The sequence below is a fragment of the Athene cunicularia genome (assembly GCF_003259725.1).
Source record: "Athene cunicularia isolate RWA chromosome 4 unlocalized genomic scaffold, athCun1 chr4_part1, whole genome shotgun sequence".
NCBI lineage: Eukaryota > Metazoa > Chordata > Aves > Strigiformes > Strigidae > Athene > Athene cunicularia.
The window spans coordinates 8,275,676-8,294,025 of NW_020799098.1; the positions used below are offsets into that span (position 1 = coordinate 8,275,676).

At 45.1% G+C, this 18,350-nt stretch overlaps 1 protein-coding gene across 1 annotated transcript in view; it reads left to right on the top strand.

Annotated features, from left to right (window-relative positions):
* FGFR3 (fibroblast growth factor receptor 3) overlaps positions 1-10,611 on the top strand; it is a 24,670-nt gene extending 14,059 nt beyond the window's left edge. Inside the window, exons 6-14 of the mRNA XM_026846956.1 lie at positions 140-285; positions 381-502; positions 1,698-1,808; positions 1,964-2,154; positions 3,490-3,612; positions 5,256-5,326; positions 6,709-6,846; positions 7,316-7,421; positions 7,508-10,611. Coding sequence (XP_026702757.1) covers positions 140-285; positions 381-502; positions 1,698-1,808; positions 1,964-2,154; positions 3,490-3,612; positions 5,256-5,326; positions 6,709-6,846; positions 7,316-7,421; positions 7,508-7,672 — 1,173 coding nt within the window. The 3' untranslated portion in view covers positions 7,673-10,611. The remainder of the gene's footprint in view (positions 1-139; positions 286-380; positions 503-1,697; positions 1,809-1,963; positions 2,155-3,489; positions 3,613-5,255; positions 5,327-6,708; positions 6,847-7,315; positions 7,422-7,507) is intronic.
* The last annotated feature ends 7,739 nt before the right edge of the window (positions 10,612-18,350 follow it).

Here is an 18,350-nt window from a genome sequence, read left to right on the forward strand (position 1 = left end):
GGCGGATTTCCCATTTAGAAATTACCAGAAAGGTGTTAGTGGACAAAGATTGCTCAAGCCCTCTCAGTGATCCATCTCGGGCGCTGCCTTCCCTAGGAATACAGTTGGCAATAACACTTCATTTGCTCTACCCAAGCAGGTGTCATTGGAGTCCAACTCTTCCATGAATTCCAACACGCCCCTGGTACGGATCACGCGACTCTCCTCTAGCGATGGGCCAATGCTGGCCAATGTCTCCGAGCTGGAACTACCTCCTGATCCCAAGTGGGAATTGGCACGCTCTCGGTCAGTCAACCCACAAGGTGGAGGGGGTCCCTGTGCCTGCTGGGAGTGACACCACCCTGGTACCCACTAACGTGCCTGCTTGTTCCTCATTCCAGCCTGACCTTGGGGAAGCCGCTCGGCGAGGGGTGTTTTGGCCAAGTGGTGATGGCAGAAGCAATTGGGATTGATAAGGACAAACCAAACAAGGCTATCACAGTTGCTGTCAAGATGTTAAAAGGTATGGGGAGTCCACAGAGGGCAGAACAGCATATTGCACTGGGTTTCCTCTTGTTCCCCCCTCTTTTAAGTCTTCTATATAAACACATACAACGGAAGAAACCAAAACCAGCCTTTCTTCCCCTTCACCCACATAGCCTGGGGCTGAGGGCTGTCTCCTTGGAGAGTATGTAAAAGTGCAAATCCCATCAGGAAGAGGGACTGGGAATTAACCCAGTTGTCTGGCAAGGGGTAGCATCCCTGAGAAGAAGGGAAACCCCCTTCACTTCCATGAATCAGCCTTCACTCCTCCCACAATCAGCGCTGCCTGTTCTAGCAAAAGCTTATGCAACAAGCTCAGGTGGAGTTCACAGAAATTCAGTTGACAAACTCCTTGAGGAGTTTTATTTGATCCCAAACTCCCGAGAGGTTAAAGGGAGGCCAAATAAGGGGAGGTCACTGGGCACCTCCAGATGAGTCTCTGTTTTCCATCCTTCCCCTGTGCACAGTAACCACACAGTAAAAATCACTCTGAAGAGTTCAGCTGGAGTAAGCAGGGCAGATGCTCCAGCAGTGAGCAGCCCAGGGCTGAGGTTGCTTGGAGTGACATCTTTAAAAAAGTAATATTTCTTATCAGAAAAGGATTCATTTAATGTACGTTTCCTTCGGTCCCTTCTGAAGTTGTTTTTGGAAGCAGGAACATTTCCATCTTTCCAAACCAAAGCATTAATCTGGGGAGATTTTCCCCCATTTTTCTACTTTTTTAGAAAGCTTTCCATGCAAAAAGTACATTCCTTCCTCTACATTTCTCTCCCAGCTCTGACTTTTCCCCATCCTTAACTCTTTGACCCTGGAGATGAGGGAGGAAAACAATCAGAAATGGAAAATGGTGCTTGGTACCAAAACTGCCTTTTTTCTTTAACACTTACAGAATGAAACAGAAGAGGAATGGTTTTATTGATTTCCATATGAACATTTCTCTCCATCTATTTGTTTTTTCTTCTTGAACAAATACTCTCTTTGTTTAACATGCTAATATTTTTTGGTTTTATTTTGATTCTTCTTCCAGAAGTAGAATAAAAACAAACACCGCCATATTTTAAGTACTGTTCCCTGTCAAAACCCCGCATGGCTACACATCAGTTGTATTAACTAGTTCAGAAAATACTTAATTTTTTCCTGACATTTTTTTTGCTTTCCTCTCTTGCTTTCTCCAGATGATGCCACAGACAAGGACCTTTCTGACCTGGTCTCTGAGATGGAAATGATGAAAATGATTGGGAAGCATAAAAACATTATTAACCTCCTTGGTGCCTGCACGCAGGATGGTAAGTGGCAAAGTAGCTCGGTGATCACAGGGCTGTGGGAGGCTCAAGTGTGACTGCCTTCTGTGTAATTACTCACTGGCTGCCCAAAATTTCCCAGATGAAATTTCGGGGGTCATCTGTTCCTCCACTGGATGCTGATGTGCTCTTGGTTGCAGGACCACTCTACGTGTTGGTGGAATACGCGTCAAAAGGGAACTTGCGGGAATACCTCAGGGCACGTCGCCCACCTGGCATGGACTATTCCTTCGACACCTGCAAGCTGCCCGAGGAGCAGTTGACATTTAAAGACCTGGTTTCCTGTGCCTACCAGGTGGCCCGGGGCATGGAGTACTTGGCATCTCAGAAAGTGAGTTGAGAAACCTCATTTGGTAGAAGCATCAGTCAGACACACGTGTCCAAAGGCATGCAGTGCTCTGTGTGTGTGTAGGACAACCTCAGGCTAAGGATTGCAGGCTTCTCTCTTTAGAGACCAGATTTTTCCATACGAAGTGTCTTGAGTTTTTTCTTGAGGCTTCATTCGTATGCCAAAGTTTCTGTGTGCTGGTTGCGTCCATGAACTGTGCAGCTGTCACTTGCAAGCCCGTTAGCATCCTCACAACGTGTATAAAAGCACAAGCAACCCAGACCTTGGTGCCCATCCTCACTGATTCAACCTCTACCACTCACAGAGGTAACTGGCTTTCAGTTGTGTGATCCTGAGGCTTGGGCAGCAGTGACTGGGGGAGCATCACACCAGGTTGTGAGCTTCCACTCTGGGAGATGTTACGTTAGACAGCAGTCAGAAGCTGAGTGCACCTTTGTCTCCACCATCTCCCGTCTGAGACTGGTAAAGATGGAGAGTGCCCACAAGGAGGCTGAGATCCCAGGTGTAGCACACGTGTTCGTGGCTGTCACCAGCACACGTAGGCTTGGTGGGAGCAGCACTGGTGTGGGTTTGGCTCAATGAATGACCGTGCCCAGGGTGCTCCCTGGGGAGCACTTTGCTGGCACTGAGACGGCTGCTGCATTTGCTTACATCATACTCTGGGTTAAGTCCTGATTTTCCCTAACATCAGCAAGTGGAGAATCAGGCTTTGGGTTCACGAAGCTGTGCCCTAGCTGGTGTGACCTCTTTTTGCAGGCAGGGAGCACTATGGCAAGAGGAAGTTCAGCTTCAGATGTCAGATGTGTTTATCCTGTGACTGCAGTTTAGGGCAGACAGTTCATGGTGGCTTTAAACTCCCCCTCTGCATAGTGCAGGCTAATTTAGCTTCTTTCTCAGCTAACAGCTGTGATGTACTTTGGATGTATTGGGGACGTCTTAATTTGAGGATTTTTCTCCTTCAAACTTCAGCCTGCACTACTCTTCCTGGAGGAAGCAGGGCAGAAAGACAGCTTCGCATCCCAGTAGGCACCCACAGAAAAGAGGAGTGTGGGCTTTCTCATCTGTGCATCCCTTTTGGAGAGAAAAGACCCATGTCTGTGTCAGCACTGAGGCTGATGATTAGGTGTTGCTAAGAGGTGGCTCCCACCAAGCATGCATGATGGGGCAGTGACACAGAAAGTGAGGAGTTAAGCAGCGCCCACAGCTTTATTAGCTTGGGAGTCAATGAAACAGCAGCTCATAAACCACACGGTGCTGTTGGTTCCAGGCGCGAGCAGCTAACAAGCTCTTATTTATTGACTTGCTCACCTTTCACAGTGCATTCATCGCGACTTGGCAGCCAGGAACGTGTTAGTCACTGAAGACAATGTGATGAAAATAGCTGATTTTGGCCTCGCCAGAGACGTTCACAACATCGACTATTACAAGAAAACCACCAATGTAAGTACAGAGCTGCCAAGCACATGCAGTTCTCCTTCTGGCAGGGAATTCAGCCACCCCTGCACAAGTGACCCTTGTCCCGCATCTCCCTTTCTAGAGGGGCTTAGGAAGAACAAATCTGCCAGTGGCCTCACCTAGTGAGGGACAGTGTGGTCCCGGGAGTCTACCCACCATCTGTTTTCTTCCTGACAGATGCTGCTGCTGCTAGCAGCTGGTTGTGAGGTCTCAGCTCTGGCCAGGAGGATTTAGACTAAAAGAAACCAAAGGTTTTACCAGAGGGGAATAGAGCCCTTTCCCATCTGCTGCACTACCGTTCATAAAGTTCCCAAGGAGCCAACCTCTGGTCCCACCAGAGCCCTTGACATAGGAATGTCACTTTTTGTATTCCTGGAGCTACCTTTTCTACAGCTGAGCTCCTTGACTCCTCTGCCAAGGGTGAGAAGATGGTCCCAGCCAAGGGCTGAGTTTTGGAGCCCTTTATATTTTCTGTACAGATTAATTTAGGAACGAATGGCTAGAGAGACAACCCGTGTCATGGTTCAAAGCCCCGCAGCAGATGTTGATCTCTGATCAGTCCATGAGACATCCTGCCCATCACTGTGACGCTGCAGAGAACAAAGCACATCACAGCGCTCTTCAGCAAAAGAGCAAAAGCCACAACTATACAGCGTGGTGTGAAGGTGGCAGTGGAAGAGGTTGAGGTTATTGGAGAACCTGAAGCTCTTGCAATTGCAAGGGGTCTGAATGTCCAGGCAGTCCTACAAAGCCTACCATGATCATAGTGATCCTCTCCAATTTCATATGAGAAATCTCTCTTAATCACACATTAAGAAAAATGACTGGGACTTTTAATTGTAAATCAGATAGACTTGCCTTGTGTTGGACAGCTGAGAGTGTAATCCCATTTGTGCATCCTGCCTGTGTCCATCTCTGGTTGTCTCCTCCAGTGAGACAGTGGGTCAGAAGAGGACAAGGCTCTCCCATAGCCAAATTATTCCTCAAACACAAACCAGTCCTTTCTTCCTCCCTCCAAGGGCCAAGCAAAGCCCAAAAGAATTGTGATTAATCTAGTATTTCTAATCTTACATTTCTCATATGTGACAGCCCATGTTTGTGACCCTAATGTAGGATGTTCCTCTGGAAACCTGCAATCAGGCCTCCTCCTTTAGCCTCCAGCAGGATCAGGATTTGTTTTTTAGAGGATCTGGCCATTGCCTTCACTCTTGAAAGTTCCCCTTCAAGTTCAGCCTAAACCGGATTTGGACTTGGAGTCAAACTGCTTCTTCCAACCAGATACAGAAAGTGTTGTCCTGTGCTCTGCTGCAGAGCTCGCTACGTTTGTGAGCAATGGATGCTGTTCCCATGCAAAGATTTAGATGCGCTGATACGTTAAACCTGCCTTGGCAGTGAAATACAGTCAGCTACAGAGAGCATTTACTGCAAAGATTGTCAGTGAAGATCCAGGGATCAAATGCTCTAATCTGTTTATATGTGGCCACTACTGCTTTGCCCAGTGACTGGGAAGGCAGATGTGGTTGTTAATGAAAATGTTTCAAAATGGATTAGAAAAGAAGATTCAGATGGTGCCGTTGTGGCTGGGGGAATATGCTGATGGGATGTTCCCATTGTCTTCCTAATTACAGGGTCGGCTGCCTGTGAAATGGATGGCTCCAGAAGCCTTGTTTGACCGGGTCTATACTCACCAGAGCGATGTGTAAGCATACCCACACTTTTTTTAAAAAAGTAAAATGACTGGGAAATCAACACCTATAGTATCTTAAAAGCAAAGTGTATTGCTGAGCACAAGCAGGGCTCATTCACTGCTGGGGCGCCTGGGGATGCAAAAGCAAATGAATCTATTCCAAGCTGCAGCTTTGCACATGTGGCTTTATTTTAACCATTATTTAACTGCTTTCATCAGAGGATGTCTAGTGAGCTGCAGAGAAATTACGGGAAGGCATGCAAGTATTTATTGTCCAGGTTATAGATAAGGATATTAATCCTGAATTCAAAAAAGTTCATGCAAAAAATATTACCCTTGGCTTCCTCCATGCTTTGCCCCAGACAGTTACACTTCAGTGGAGTGTGTGGGATGAGCTTGAAATATTCTGTCCGCTGTTAGTAGAATCGATCAGAGAATATTCAACAAATATATTCTTGAATTAATTTGGCCACTTCATTAATTTGTCTTTATTTTTCCTAATCCTGTCTTGTCCGTTTTGGTACCTCTGCATGGTAAGCCAACAGCAGAGCCCACGATACATGTAAATCTGTATCATCGGCTTTTTTATTTCAGTATTTGGGTGATAATGGCATTTTTACAGTAATTCAGCAGCCAGCCTGCCTGCTCCTCAGGGCTCATCGCTTGCAGTTGGACAAATGAATCTTTCTGTTTCTATATTTTTTACATACTTTGGCTTTTATTGATCTTAAATCATAGTTTCCATGCTTAGGTAATGCTGCAGCAGGCATGACAGATAAATCAAAGCTAGAGAACGGGAAAGCGAGCATGCGTGAAAGAGAAACAGAGACAGATAATCTCTGTTTTTCAAAAGAAAATGAAGAAGGCAAAAGATATTTTTTATAAAGAGGACTTTTAACCAGAGCACAGCTGCAGGACTGGAGTGTGTAACAGTAGTGCTCCGCTGATTTTTGTTGGGGTATTTTTCTCCGAGCTTGGCCAGTGAAATGAGTGTTGTAACAAGCAAGTTTTGGTATCAGCTTGCACAATTAGTGGCCTGTGGTTCCAAGCCTGCAATTCAGTGAAGCTGTGCATGAATAATTTGATTTGTTCCATTCAGTGGAGCTGGTGGAAGACCTAACAAAGAGCTGGGGGTGATAGATGGGCTGTCACCTATCTGATTAAATGCTCATTTCAATTTCAGACTTGGTGCCTGGGATTTCTTTGCTATTGAGTTGGATCAGCAGAGATCTCCAAGTAACTAGTAAAAATGGCCTAGGCAATTAGTCATGCTATTGATGACTTTGTTAGCTATGCATGGCTGCACAGAAATAAAGCCAAGCCGGGGGGAGGGGATATAAGGGGGGCTTGGAAAAAACCTCATTGAATTTTAAAGATCTTTCTTTGGTTTCCAGCTGGTCTTTTGGAGTGCTACTATGGGAGATCTTCACTTTGGGAGGGTCTCCGTACCCAGGAATTCCCGTTGAGGAACTCTTCAAACTCTTGAAGGAAGGCCATCGGATGGACAAACCCGCAAACTGCACCCATGATTTGTGAGTATGTGGGGGTGGGGTGACAACCTCACCCTGCTGCCCCTTTCCCTCTGCAGCCAGATACCGCTCCAGGCAGTGGTTTGGGCTGTTGGGGCATCCCACTGTGAGACTGTGCTGGCCATCTCCAGGTAGGCTAACCCACCCCAACACACGTTGGCTCAGCCCACGACATAACACACCTGCCCTCGTTTGGTGGGTGGTGGTTGGGGGTGTAGCTCCGGTGGGTCATCTTTAGGACAGGTCCTCCTCCTGCTTAGAGAGTGTGGACACAAATGAGATGATCAGTCACAAGGAGCGTGGCTCCACAAAGCCCTCCTCCTCCTCCCCCAAGCTGGCCACACACCAAGGCCACCGTGGCTGAAGTTGCGTTGGCCATAGCTGTTCTCTAGGCAGTTTGGGGATGGGTGGGCAGGCAGAGGGGTGCCACTTAGTACCACCATGGGTGACAGTCTCCTCTCCCCTCATGCAGGTACATGATCATGCGGGAGTGTTGGCACGCCGTCCCCTCGCAGCGGCCCACCTTCAAGCAGCTGGTGGAAGACCTGGACAGGGTCCTCACCGTGACGTCCACTGATGTGAGTGTGGTGGCGTGGTCATGGGGAGGGGTCGTTTGGTCCGTGGTGGGGGGCACCCAGCATTGATGGGTCTGTCGCCCTGGCAGGAGTACCTGGACCTCTCAGTGCCCTTCGAGCAGTACTCACCGGCTGGCCAGGACACCCACAGCACCTGCTCCTCAGGGGACGACTCGGTCTTTGCACATGACCTGCTGCCCGATGAGCCCTGCCTGCCCAAGCACCCCCCCTGCAACGGTGTCATCCGGACGTGAGGCCCCCCCGGGCAGACAGACAAACAGATGGATGGGCAGGCAGCATGCCCACGGAGGTGTGAATGTGGGGCGCCGAGGACGAAACAGTAGTGAAGGATCTTCCAGTGGAACTGCGTGGTGGTGCCCAGAGATTTGTGTTGTTGTCAAGCTGTTCAGGGTAAAACAAAAAAAAAAAAATAATTTTTTTTCTTTTGTTTTTTTTTCCCCGTTTGCTGTATAAAAAGTCAAGTAGCACTGTTTGGCCTGAAGGAACTAATCTCTTGCCAAGATGATTTATCATACATAATTTTTTTTGTTTATTTTTCTTTTTTGGGGGTCTTTTTTTTACTAAGCAGAATGTTGAACCTGGGGGGTGCTGACCTCCCAGCCTCCGCGCTTGCATTTCGAGTGCCAGAGTAGCCGTTCTGTGCCTGCAATACGAAGAAGAGGAAAAAAAAATCTTACTTTTTTACAAAAAAAAACACAAACAAAAAAGTGTAAAGAATGTAGAAATTCTTTGCTTATGCAATCTGTACATGAACCTTTTTGGTGGAGCTGAAAAGCCACGTTGCCTGCAGGGATTCATATATTTATAAAAATATCTATATTTTTGTTGTCGTCGTTTTTATAGCTTCATGATCGTACTACCCAGCTACAGAGAAGGAATCCTTTTTGGAAGAAGATAAAAAAATTAAGTAAAATGCAAATTGTCATGGAGAAAGGAAAAAAAAAAAAGATAAAACTAGACAGTCAAGTCATCTGAAATGGCAGCGCTTTGGCCGGGCTCGGCGGCCGCTGGCCCTTGCACGGGGCAGGGAGCGATGGGACCGTGTCAAGGCGGGAGCAGACCCCAGGGACGGGCAGAGACCTGGTGGTGGCCGTGGGGGTCCCCGGGGAGGAAAGCATCACCCATCCAAGAGCAGCGGGGGACCTGGGTCCTGGGTGCCCACGCAGCATCTCAAGCCACATCCCAACCTTTGGGAACAGCTGTTTTGGGGAAGAAAATCCCACTTTTTGGGGTTTGCATAGTTTTGCTTGCCAAGGGTAAGTGGGAGGGGAGCAACTCCTCCATCCCCCCCTCGACGCCAGCGGTTTGGCCCGATCTATGTGCAGTGACTCGGAGAAAGAAGTTACGGGTACCTGTAGGCAAGAGCCTTTAACTTATATCAAAAAGGTTTATTCCAGAGAATCTGTGTATATATCTATAAATATATCCTGTATATATATATAAATAAATATATTAAAAAAAAGTATGTATAATACTAATGCAACATAAAGCAGTACTGAGAGAGAGTCTCAAAATACGAGCATTGCAATCTAGGATATACTGATCTGGGCAAAAGAGAAGATTTTTTGTTTGTTTGTTTTATATCTTCACAGTTTTGTTTTAAAAATTGTACCTTAACATGTATATTTGTAAAGTTATTTATAGACATTAACATATCTGTTCATTGGTTTAAATAGCGTAGCGTTACTGTAAACTTTTAAATTTCACCAAGCTTAAGGGTGGGCTTTTTTAACTTATTAAAAATGGAGAAAAAATATATTAATCAAGTTTTTGTTTTGTGTTTATGGGAAATATTGAAAGAATGTATAGATGTACAGTCCTTTAACAAATTACATTTAATGTTATAAAAATATATATATATATATATATGTATTCTTTAAAAAAAAATATTAGTTTATCCTGGATTGCAGTGAGCAAAGGTAAGTTTATTTTTCAATACATCAGCAGTGGTTAAAACCAAACAAATAGCAGCAGAGAGATGATTTTTACGTATTTCAGAAAAACAGGGCCAAGAATTCTTCCATCAGTTTAACCACTGTGCATTAAGGGGGCGTGGGTGTTTATTTTTCTATTTTCAAATGAAGGTATTCGTTGTGGTCGATTTAATAACAAGTATGCAGCAAAGCAAAATGTTGACTTTGGATGATGCGGGGTAATATTTTTTTTTCCCCCTTTGCCAGTACTGTTGTATTTTGGGCTTCAGAAATGCAATGTGAGCAAAATAGCAAGAGGAGTGACACTTCGCAGGAGAGGTGCAATGACTGTATTTCTTTTGCATCTAACATGTTGGAAAATGCCAGTGATGCCTGATTTTCCGTGTTTAAAGTGCTGTGCTGTTTTGTTCCTCGATGTCAGATAGCTGTTTAAAAGCACAGGAGTGAACTAAGGAATTTTAGTGTGGAACAAGCTGACAAGGGGGGAGATTTGGGCTGGGAGTTTTTTGTGGGTGGGGTTTTTTTTTTTTGTCCAGAACACTTTATTTACTACCACGAAGAGGCAAGGCAAATTGTGTCCTAAATTCTTTCCATTTTTCTCTGGTGCATATTACATATCAATGTTTCAGAATAACAGGATGACAGCATCTCATTTTAAGATTTTTTTTTTCTTCTTAGAGCCACAAAATCCTTATCCTAAAATAAATAATTTATAGTTTGAGGTTACTTCAATGGAAGTTTGAGAAGGTAGATTTCTATAGATTTTTTTTGTTTGTTTTGTTGGAATAAAAAAGATTTTTTTTGGTATTTTCTTACAAATGTCTGCTAATTGTGTACATTCCAAGTACTCGAAGCATTGAGTTTTCCTGTACTGAAAAGAGAAAATGTACAAAACTGTGCATGATTTCAAATGTTACTAGATATTATAAATATATATATAATTTATTGAGTTTTTACAAGATGTATCTGTTGTAGACTTGTTGACTTTAACATTTCTTATTCAATGCTTATATAGTTTTATAGCCTGGACTATTATCTTGAAAAGCTTAAAAAAATTAAAAATTCCAATTTTGTTACATTTTATACTGTTGATGTTACAATCCACAGGTTTGCATAGCGTGATTTTTTCAATGAGCAACTCTGTTCAGTTTATTTTAATACTGTATTTCTGTGCCTGACAGCTGCAGCTGTCAAAGGTGTGAGATGAACACTAAATAAAACTATTCTACTTTTGTTAACATGGCAAACTTACTTCTGGAAAAAAAAAAAGAAAAAAAAAAGTTGTTAAATTTGGGGGTTTATTCCCAGTTGTGAGAGCCCTTTGCAAAATCAAGTCTTCTAGGCTCTGGGATTTGTAGTGCTAGGAGGGTTTATTTTTCACAGTTGCTGCTTTGTGAGTCCTGGCCAGCACAGGTTTTATATTCATAATAAATTTATAACAATTTTGGTTTAAAGACAGTATTATTTCTTTGTTAGTGGGTATATTTATATCCACACAAGCCATTGTGTGCATGCAGGTATAGAGGTATTTAACCCCTGCTCTCATACGAGATTAAGCATGTAGCAGGAGCACAAGGGCAGGAATTGTTCATTAAACCTCTGTTACGGATTTCATCCAAACCAGGATGTCTCCCAGTAGTGTGGTCATGGTGGTGCTCGTGACGTTGCATTCAGCCCTGCAGAAGCTGGTGGAGATGCAAGGGCCACAAGAGGAGCCCACCACTAGGAAGGGGGGGAAGATGGGTGTATCCAGAGTGGGCACCCAGTGGGATGAGCACGAAGGACTTCATTCTGCCCATCTCCCAGGGAGCAAGGGGACCCCAAGTTTGGCTTTGGCTTTGGTGGGGGTGAGCAGGGGAGCTCAGTAAATCCTTAGTTTGCTGGTAGCAGCCAATGCAGGGGGATGTTTCAGCTTGGGAAACAGTGGGTCAATCCTACCAGCACTTCCATATAATATTAACGGAGTCCTACAAGTGATCCTGTTGAACTGCATCCCAGACACCTCAATTTTTTCATGCAAGTTTATCTGCCTACCTGTAGCCTGCCTACAGTAGCAGGCATTTGTAGTTTTAAGTAGCTGGGCACGGGAGGGCCTGCATCTGAGCAGGTTATGTCTGCAGCACTGGGACTGCCACCACCACTGTTCCATCCTAGTAGAGTTGGAAAAAAACCCCAAACCCAATTACATGGGTTTTAGGTCATTTCCTTGTCATTGTAAGAAAAAAACCTCTCTTTTAGCACTATTAAGATGCACTGCATTGTGGGAGGAAATGTCTTACTACCTGAAATGGGTTGTTTCCATGCTTTAAGGACACACTTTGATGATCCCTGGCCATCCATGGTTGCAGTTGAAGTGCAGCTAAACAGCCTTTAGCTGGCTCCCATGCAAATGGCTTCATCGGGTAGCAGGGCGGTGAGGATGTTGTGCACCATTTGCCACCAGGACTTGAAAAGCAGGAGAGGGATGGATCATTCGGCAGTTAGAGGTGGTGTGTTGCATACCTGTGTTTTATAGCTGCCCCAAAACAAGTCCTCCCAGCACATAGAGAGCACAGAAGTCAAAATCTCAGAGGCAAGTCTCTGTCCCGGCGCAGTTGCTGACCCACTCATGGAGCTGGCGTGATGTTTGCTTTCCCTCTTGGGTTTCGTGATGTCATTCTTCCTCTGCTGACCTTCACCCACAGCAGTGTTTGCTTGCGGGTTAGGGAGGAGGGGTAATATTTTACTTTAATTGCCCTACAATGCAGCCAGTTCTTAGCTGAGGATGAATATTTGGCTGCAGCGTGTGATGTGCATTGAGCAACGTGCAAAACAATCTTAAGGAACATTTGCAAAGGTGCTCAGCTGGGCTGCGTCACTGAGCGAACATCCCACCACAGCACATCCTCCCCTTCGGTGGCTGCAGCCTTCCACCCAAACCATATGCCCTTTCCACATGAAAGATATTTTTCAAAGCAGAAAAAAGTGTCTTTTTTCCTCAGTGGTTGACTACACAAATAGGGCCTTGCACCCGCCCTCATGACCTGTTTCATAGCAACATTCAAACAAATTACTAAAATTGTGATTTTTTTTTTTTAATGTGCTCCCATTGGTCATGGCTCCATGGTGAGACAGGGAGGATTTGGCAAAAGGAAGGCAAGGCTGAAGCCCTGCAGGTGTCAGTAAGTGATGCCAACTAGACTTAAAATAGCAAAGTTTCCTGGTGGCCAGTGCCATTTAAAACTCTTGGAGGAGGCGTCTCCTGCTGGTGGACTCCTCCAAGCCAGTTCATCCCTCCCAAAGGCTACATAACCTCCAGGAACAGAATAGGGAGACATGGCTTCTGTTGACATGAAAAGGGAATATAAACAGTGAATGATGGATCTGATCAACCCCTCAGAGCTACTAGCAATGGGATGACATGGGGGAAAGGCCAGAGGAGATGCCAGGATATGAAGTGCTTTCTAAGGCTTCATGGCCCAGGATCATGGGCTCACCAAGAGACAGGGAAGGGATTTGTCATTCTTGCCTGTATGCTCCACCTTCTAGGCCACACTAGCTCTAAGTATGGTTTCACCTTCTCATGCACCTGATTAAGTTTCTCTGTTTCATTACCACCATGGTGCTTTTCACAAACAGCATCTCAGGTGTAGGCAACATGTCAAGCAGAAGAAGCATAGTTCCCTGCCCCAACAGGATTATTACCTAAAACCAGGAAAGAAGTCAGTGTCCTAGCAGGCGGTGATACAATCAGCTCTGAGCTCTGTGGAGACGTTTGTGCCCACACACACCTCTCTGGAATCAGGTCTCCTGGCTGGTGCCCACCAAAGACTGGACCATAACCATTGCACCTGTCCCAGACGCTTTTGAGGGGGTCTGGCAGCATGCAGAAGCAGGGGATGGGAAAGGAAAGTATGCGAGCAAAAGACAGATGTCTTACCAAATGTGTGAGTGGGATTGGCCCAGGAATGATTTTGCTAAAGACCAAAGTCTTCAGGCATCACTCACCAGCAATGGCTTCCTCCAGGTTCCTCGCCAGTGCAGACAAAACTGGCTTTGCCATCAAGGAGGAAGGACCCCAGCTGGGAGGGGTGAGCAAGGGGCAGGGTCAGAGTCAGGTGCATCTTACAACAAAGGGTTACATTCAAATAGTCATCGGGCATCAAACTTGAGCAGTGAAAGCAAGGAGGAGCTTGGCACCAGCCAAAGGTACCTCCACACCTTCATGCACTGTAGTGCACTCCCTATGCATTTGGCCAGAAAACCAGGCAGCACACACTAAAACTAATGCTGGGTAGAACAAGATAACATCATGGATAATCATCACACGGCTTCTCCAGTGATAACACATGCTGTCTAGCTTTTATTACTGGCATTTAGCTAAATGCCATGCACACTTGCCTCTGGGTCTGCCTTAACACCCCCTGCGTGCTCTCGAGGCATGCTAGACTAAGACAAGGTTGGAAGGTGGTACTACTGCCTTACATCAAAGGTTTGGGTTTGGGTCTGTCCTGAGTCAAAGTCAACCTGGATGTTAGGGTAATCAGAGACTTCAGATGTTAGAGACTGTATTAAAGAGCAGGTTGCAAGAAGGGGCGGTGAAACTTGTTACTTTTTGACTCAAGACCTCCTGACAGGAGAGGAGCAAAACTAGAAGTATTGATGGCAGAAAATCAAGGCTGAGAAAGGCAATATAAAATGTAGCACAACCCCTGAAGACTCTGCCAGCATGGCAGAGCTGGGCAAAAAACCCAAATTCCTACAAGCTGTCACTGAAGCTGCCACTTTGGAGAGTAACTTTGCAAACACAAAGTGATCACAGCCTGCACAAGACATAGCATGAAGCTCTGTGGTGAAGTGCCGTCGTGTGCTCCTGACATGCTCACACACACCTGAAAGGGGTGCCCGGACAACCAGGACCCAGTCAGCATCTTGCCACTCTCCCAGCAGACACCGTGTTTGCTCTGTGAGATAGCTCTGGTCCTACCAAAAAAACCCTGAACCAAATCCAAGAGAAATTATTTCATGTCTTTCCCGGGTAGCACTACAGGTATCTATTTTCCGGATACAGCAAATAACATGTTCAGGAAATTACTCTTTGTGCTGACCTTCCATCAGATACTTACTTAGTCTGCTCAGCAAGGCAGAAAACCCATTTATTGGTTCCATTCAGTTAATGTCGATTTTTCCACTTCCACACCAGTAATATAGAAGAGGCAGACAAATACAATTTTCTCCCAGAGTAAAAATTAGTTAGACTTTACAGAAGTTGTTTTCAAGGAGAACCTGGTATTAAACCTACTTTAGTAGTACTGACAGGTAATCTCTTGTTATTTCAGGAGAGAGAGATCTGGTTTCATTCTCTTGTGCCTCCCCGCAGCATTTAGCTCCCTCAGCCATTTCTGTCCTGAAGAAGGTGTCAGACTCACAGGTGACGGAGCTTGAGCCCATTCTGGATGAATAAACTCAATGAGCACTGATAGGGGCTCATTGCACACCTCCGTTGCAGGGTCTCAAAACAATCATCTTCCACATGGGAAGAACATGCACTCGAGTGCTGACATTACATGGATGATGCCCATGACCCCTTCACTGTGCACCACCATAAGGGCTGAGCAGCTGGACATGATCAGCTCTTTAAAGTGTCTGATTCAGTTTGGCTGTGGCTTCAGAGGACTCCTAGTTCTCTGCCAGTCTTAAATTTTTGCCTAATACAGTCTCCTAGGGATGTCTTCTCTCATTTGATGTCAGTGAGGAGTTTGCCTTGCCTTAGCAGACACCAGTCTGGCCTCTGCTGCACATTACCTGGTCCAGCCAAGGGAACTACAGCAGAACTACATGACCATGGACCTTGAGCCCTTAGGGAACAGCTGAATAGACACTGCTGAAAACATCAGCAGAAAGCTGCTGAGAAGTTTGGCTGGTGAGGGTAGTATGGAAACCAAAGGAGAAAAGCAGAGATGGGCACATGGCACATGACAAAAGCTAAACCATCTTCATAAGATGAGGGAAAGAACCAAGTTGCCAGTTGGTTTCTTAAGAAAGATTAAATACCTTTCTAGGTACTTATGAGGTCACACACTGGGAATGTGCTGCTGTTAGAAAGAGGCACTCATTTACAGCCTGCACAAGAGAATTTCAAAATCGTGGCAGTCTGAATGACATCTCAAGAGCTCTTGTTATACAGGTGATTCAGATTTCTGATGATTACTTTTCCTTGGACAGAAACCATGCAGCCAACTCTAACCTACATAAGAGATGGAGGAGGACTAATTGATCTGGGCATTGTAAAATGTGTTTGTGGAAATGCCCTCATCAGTATATACATTCCTACCTAATGCTTCTGTTGGAGGTTTATGGCCTGCACATGAAAAACTTATGCAAATACGTCCCAAAGGCTTTTATGGCCAAACTCTTGAAGAACACGAGGAAAATCCAGTATTGGAGCATCTTAATGAAACCCTGCAGTCTCCCTCTTCAAAAAAGTCATTCCTTAGAATAACACTCATCACTTCAGCCTGGGGTGTATAAATGCCCAAATAATAAAAACCATCTGCCAAGCAGCCCTTCACAAGCCACCCAAGGAAATATTCATACTCCAACTGGAGAAATGACAGAAATGCCTGAAAATTAGGTAATGCCTTTGCAGGTATTATCACCTTCTAAATAGCCCAGGAGAGACAAGGAGAGGCTGTGCAATATACCCTGATGACCAGGGACTTTCTTCTGGCAAGGCAGCCACCAATGTCTGGAACCATCATACATGGCTCCTGAGCTGCGCAGTGACTTCTAGAGAAAAAAAATGCAGATGATAAATGCAACACACGTTGTGAGGCTGATGCTAAACAAATACCAAGATCCAGGTGGGGGTGTGGGTCCCAGTCTGCAAGTGAGGAAGGCAAAGGAGCTTCCAGCTCTTCTTGTACAGGCTGAGCAAAGATGTTTATGTTGGGTGAGTGGAGCTGACCAAGCTCTGGATCTCCTACAGCCCAGTAATAGCAAAAAACAATTACGGTGTTTCTGCTAAGATCAATGTCTGTGGAGAGGGCAGCCTGGTGTACGTGGAGCTGACAGGTGGGCATCACTCCCCTCTTCTCTGCAAGTGCTTTTTTCCTGCTAGTTAACAAATACATATTTATTAATATATAGTTATATCTATATGTTTGCTAGCTACAATTTCAGCCTATGAAGAGTCCTACTATTGGGTAAATATGCAAGAAAATATTGCTTACCAACTTTATTGACATTTACTACTGAGATCATAATTCTGCCTGGAACTGGTGGAAGTCTCAGATGGGATGAAACATTCTGGATACACCTCTTCCACCTCCTCTTATGCCCCCTCTAATTAGTTTGTGATGAGATTTTTCATTGAAAAGGTCTCAGACCATAGTAGATAATGTGCAACACATTTCACTTTTCTTCCAAATTGTTATTTATTTGTGAGGATCATTTTTTTTTCTTCTTTTAAACACTAAATGGGAGTTAAGAAACCTGAACCAGTGGGAGCCTTTGGATACCAAGTTCATTTCACACAAAGCCCCACTATCAGCTTTCACTCTTTGAGGGTGATTTTAATTACATTTTCAGGAATTAGGTTTTCTAAAGCAAGGCTGTTATTGGATATTCAGAAAACAGAAAGGTAAGTGCTGTATTCATTACAACGTTCTGTTGGCACAGAAAGTCATGACTTTTCCATCAGCCTCGTACTTAAATACAGAATTTAAGAAACTTTTACAAGGTAGAGAAAGGGCAAGAAATTATTGGCAGAAGGGGTGGTTCTGAGGTTACAAAATCCAAAATCATTTTGGTTGGCTGACCAAAAGCTAGTTAATTTTTCTGAATGCTCCACAATCCTCATGTAGGTGGTACTAACTCATACTTGCCTTGTCCAGATCAGTGTATCGCATAGATTTTTACGAACAGGGAAGTACGTAAGAGCAGTATGAGTCCAAGGAAAGTGGGCTGCTCTCCAAAAAGGAGACACTCACGCTCATCATTGAAGTCATCTTTAAGAAGCCATGTAAAAGGTCATCATTTCAGTTGTGAGGCAAAATCTCCAGAAAAGCCAGGGGATGCTTGCTTGTGTGGGAGGGACTGGAGAAGTAAAGCCTCCATGCATGTGTGAGCATGTAGAACAGGGCAGAAAAACAGTTGTTTATGCAACATTAAAGTTGAGAAACGAAGCAGTCAAGCAATGCAGTGTTAGGGTTGAATGCTCAGCTGTAATGTTGCCTCCCAGTATTTAAGTGTTGGCAACGGTGGTTTTGCACATTGATATAACTCCCCGCAATCGGCAAGATCTGTGAAATACACCATAGTTGGGGCTGTTCGGTGACAAGTCAAACTGTGGTTATTCCGTCAGGGGAAAAACACCAACAATTTAATTTGAGATCTCACCATCCTTATGGCCCCATGCTTTGTCCTCAACCTCCAGGTCTGCAGGGGACACTTCACACTCTCAGCAGCAGAGAATTATGCCTAAAATAAGACTCGCACTTGGCTGACTGCAAAGTGTTTCAGTCTGGATGCTGCCATCCAAATAAGAGTCTAAAACCGTCACCACTGATTTTAGCTCCTGCCTGCTCTGCAGGTGGGCACTGAGGAGCTGAGTGTCCCTCACTGACTGTGCAGCAGTGCACACAGCGCATCACAGGATCAGCCTTTCCTATTCTGCATCTCCTAGGGAAGCTGTGTCTGCACTGCAGTACCTGATTTTTCATATTCACTCAGTAATTAGCTGGTTTGTGGCTCCTGATCTAGGATGCTCCTCATAGCTGACACATATCAATCCAACTGCCCCTTCCTGAAAACGCAGGAGCACCTGAAAATGGTTCTGCAGATACTCCTTTACGAAGTCCACATCATCTGTCAGGATTCAGCTATGCAAGGCAATCAGGGCAAGCACAGTCCCATGGTTTCTGATGAGAGAGGCTTTTTTTTTCCCTTTGAGAAATGAGAATCTGTGCCTCAAAGGGACAGATCTTCCACGTCCCTG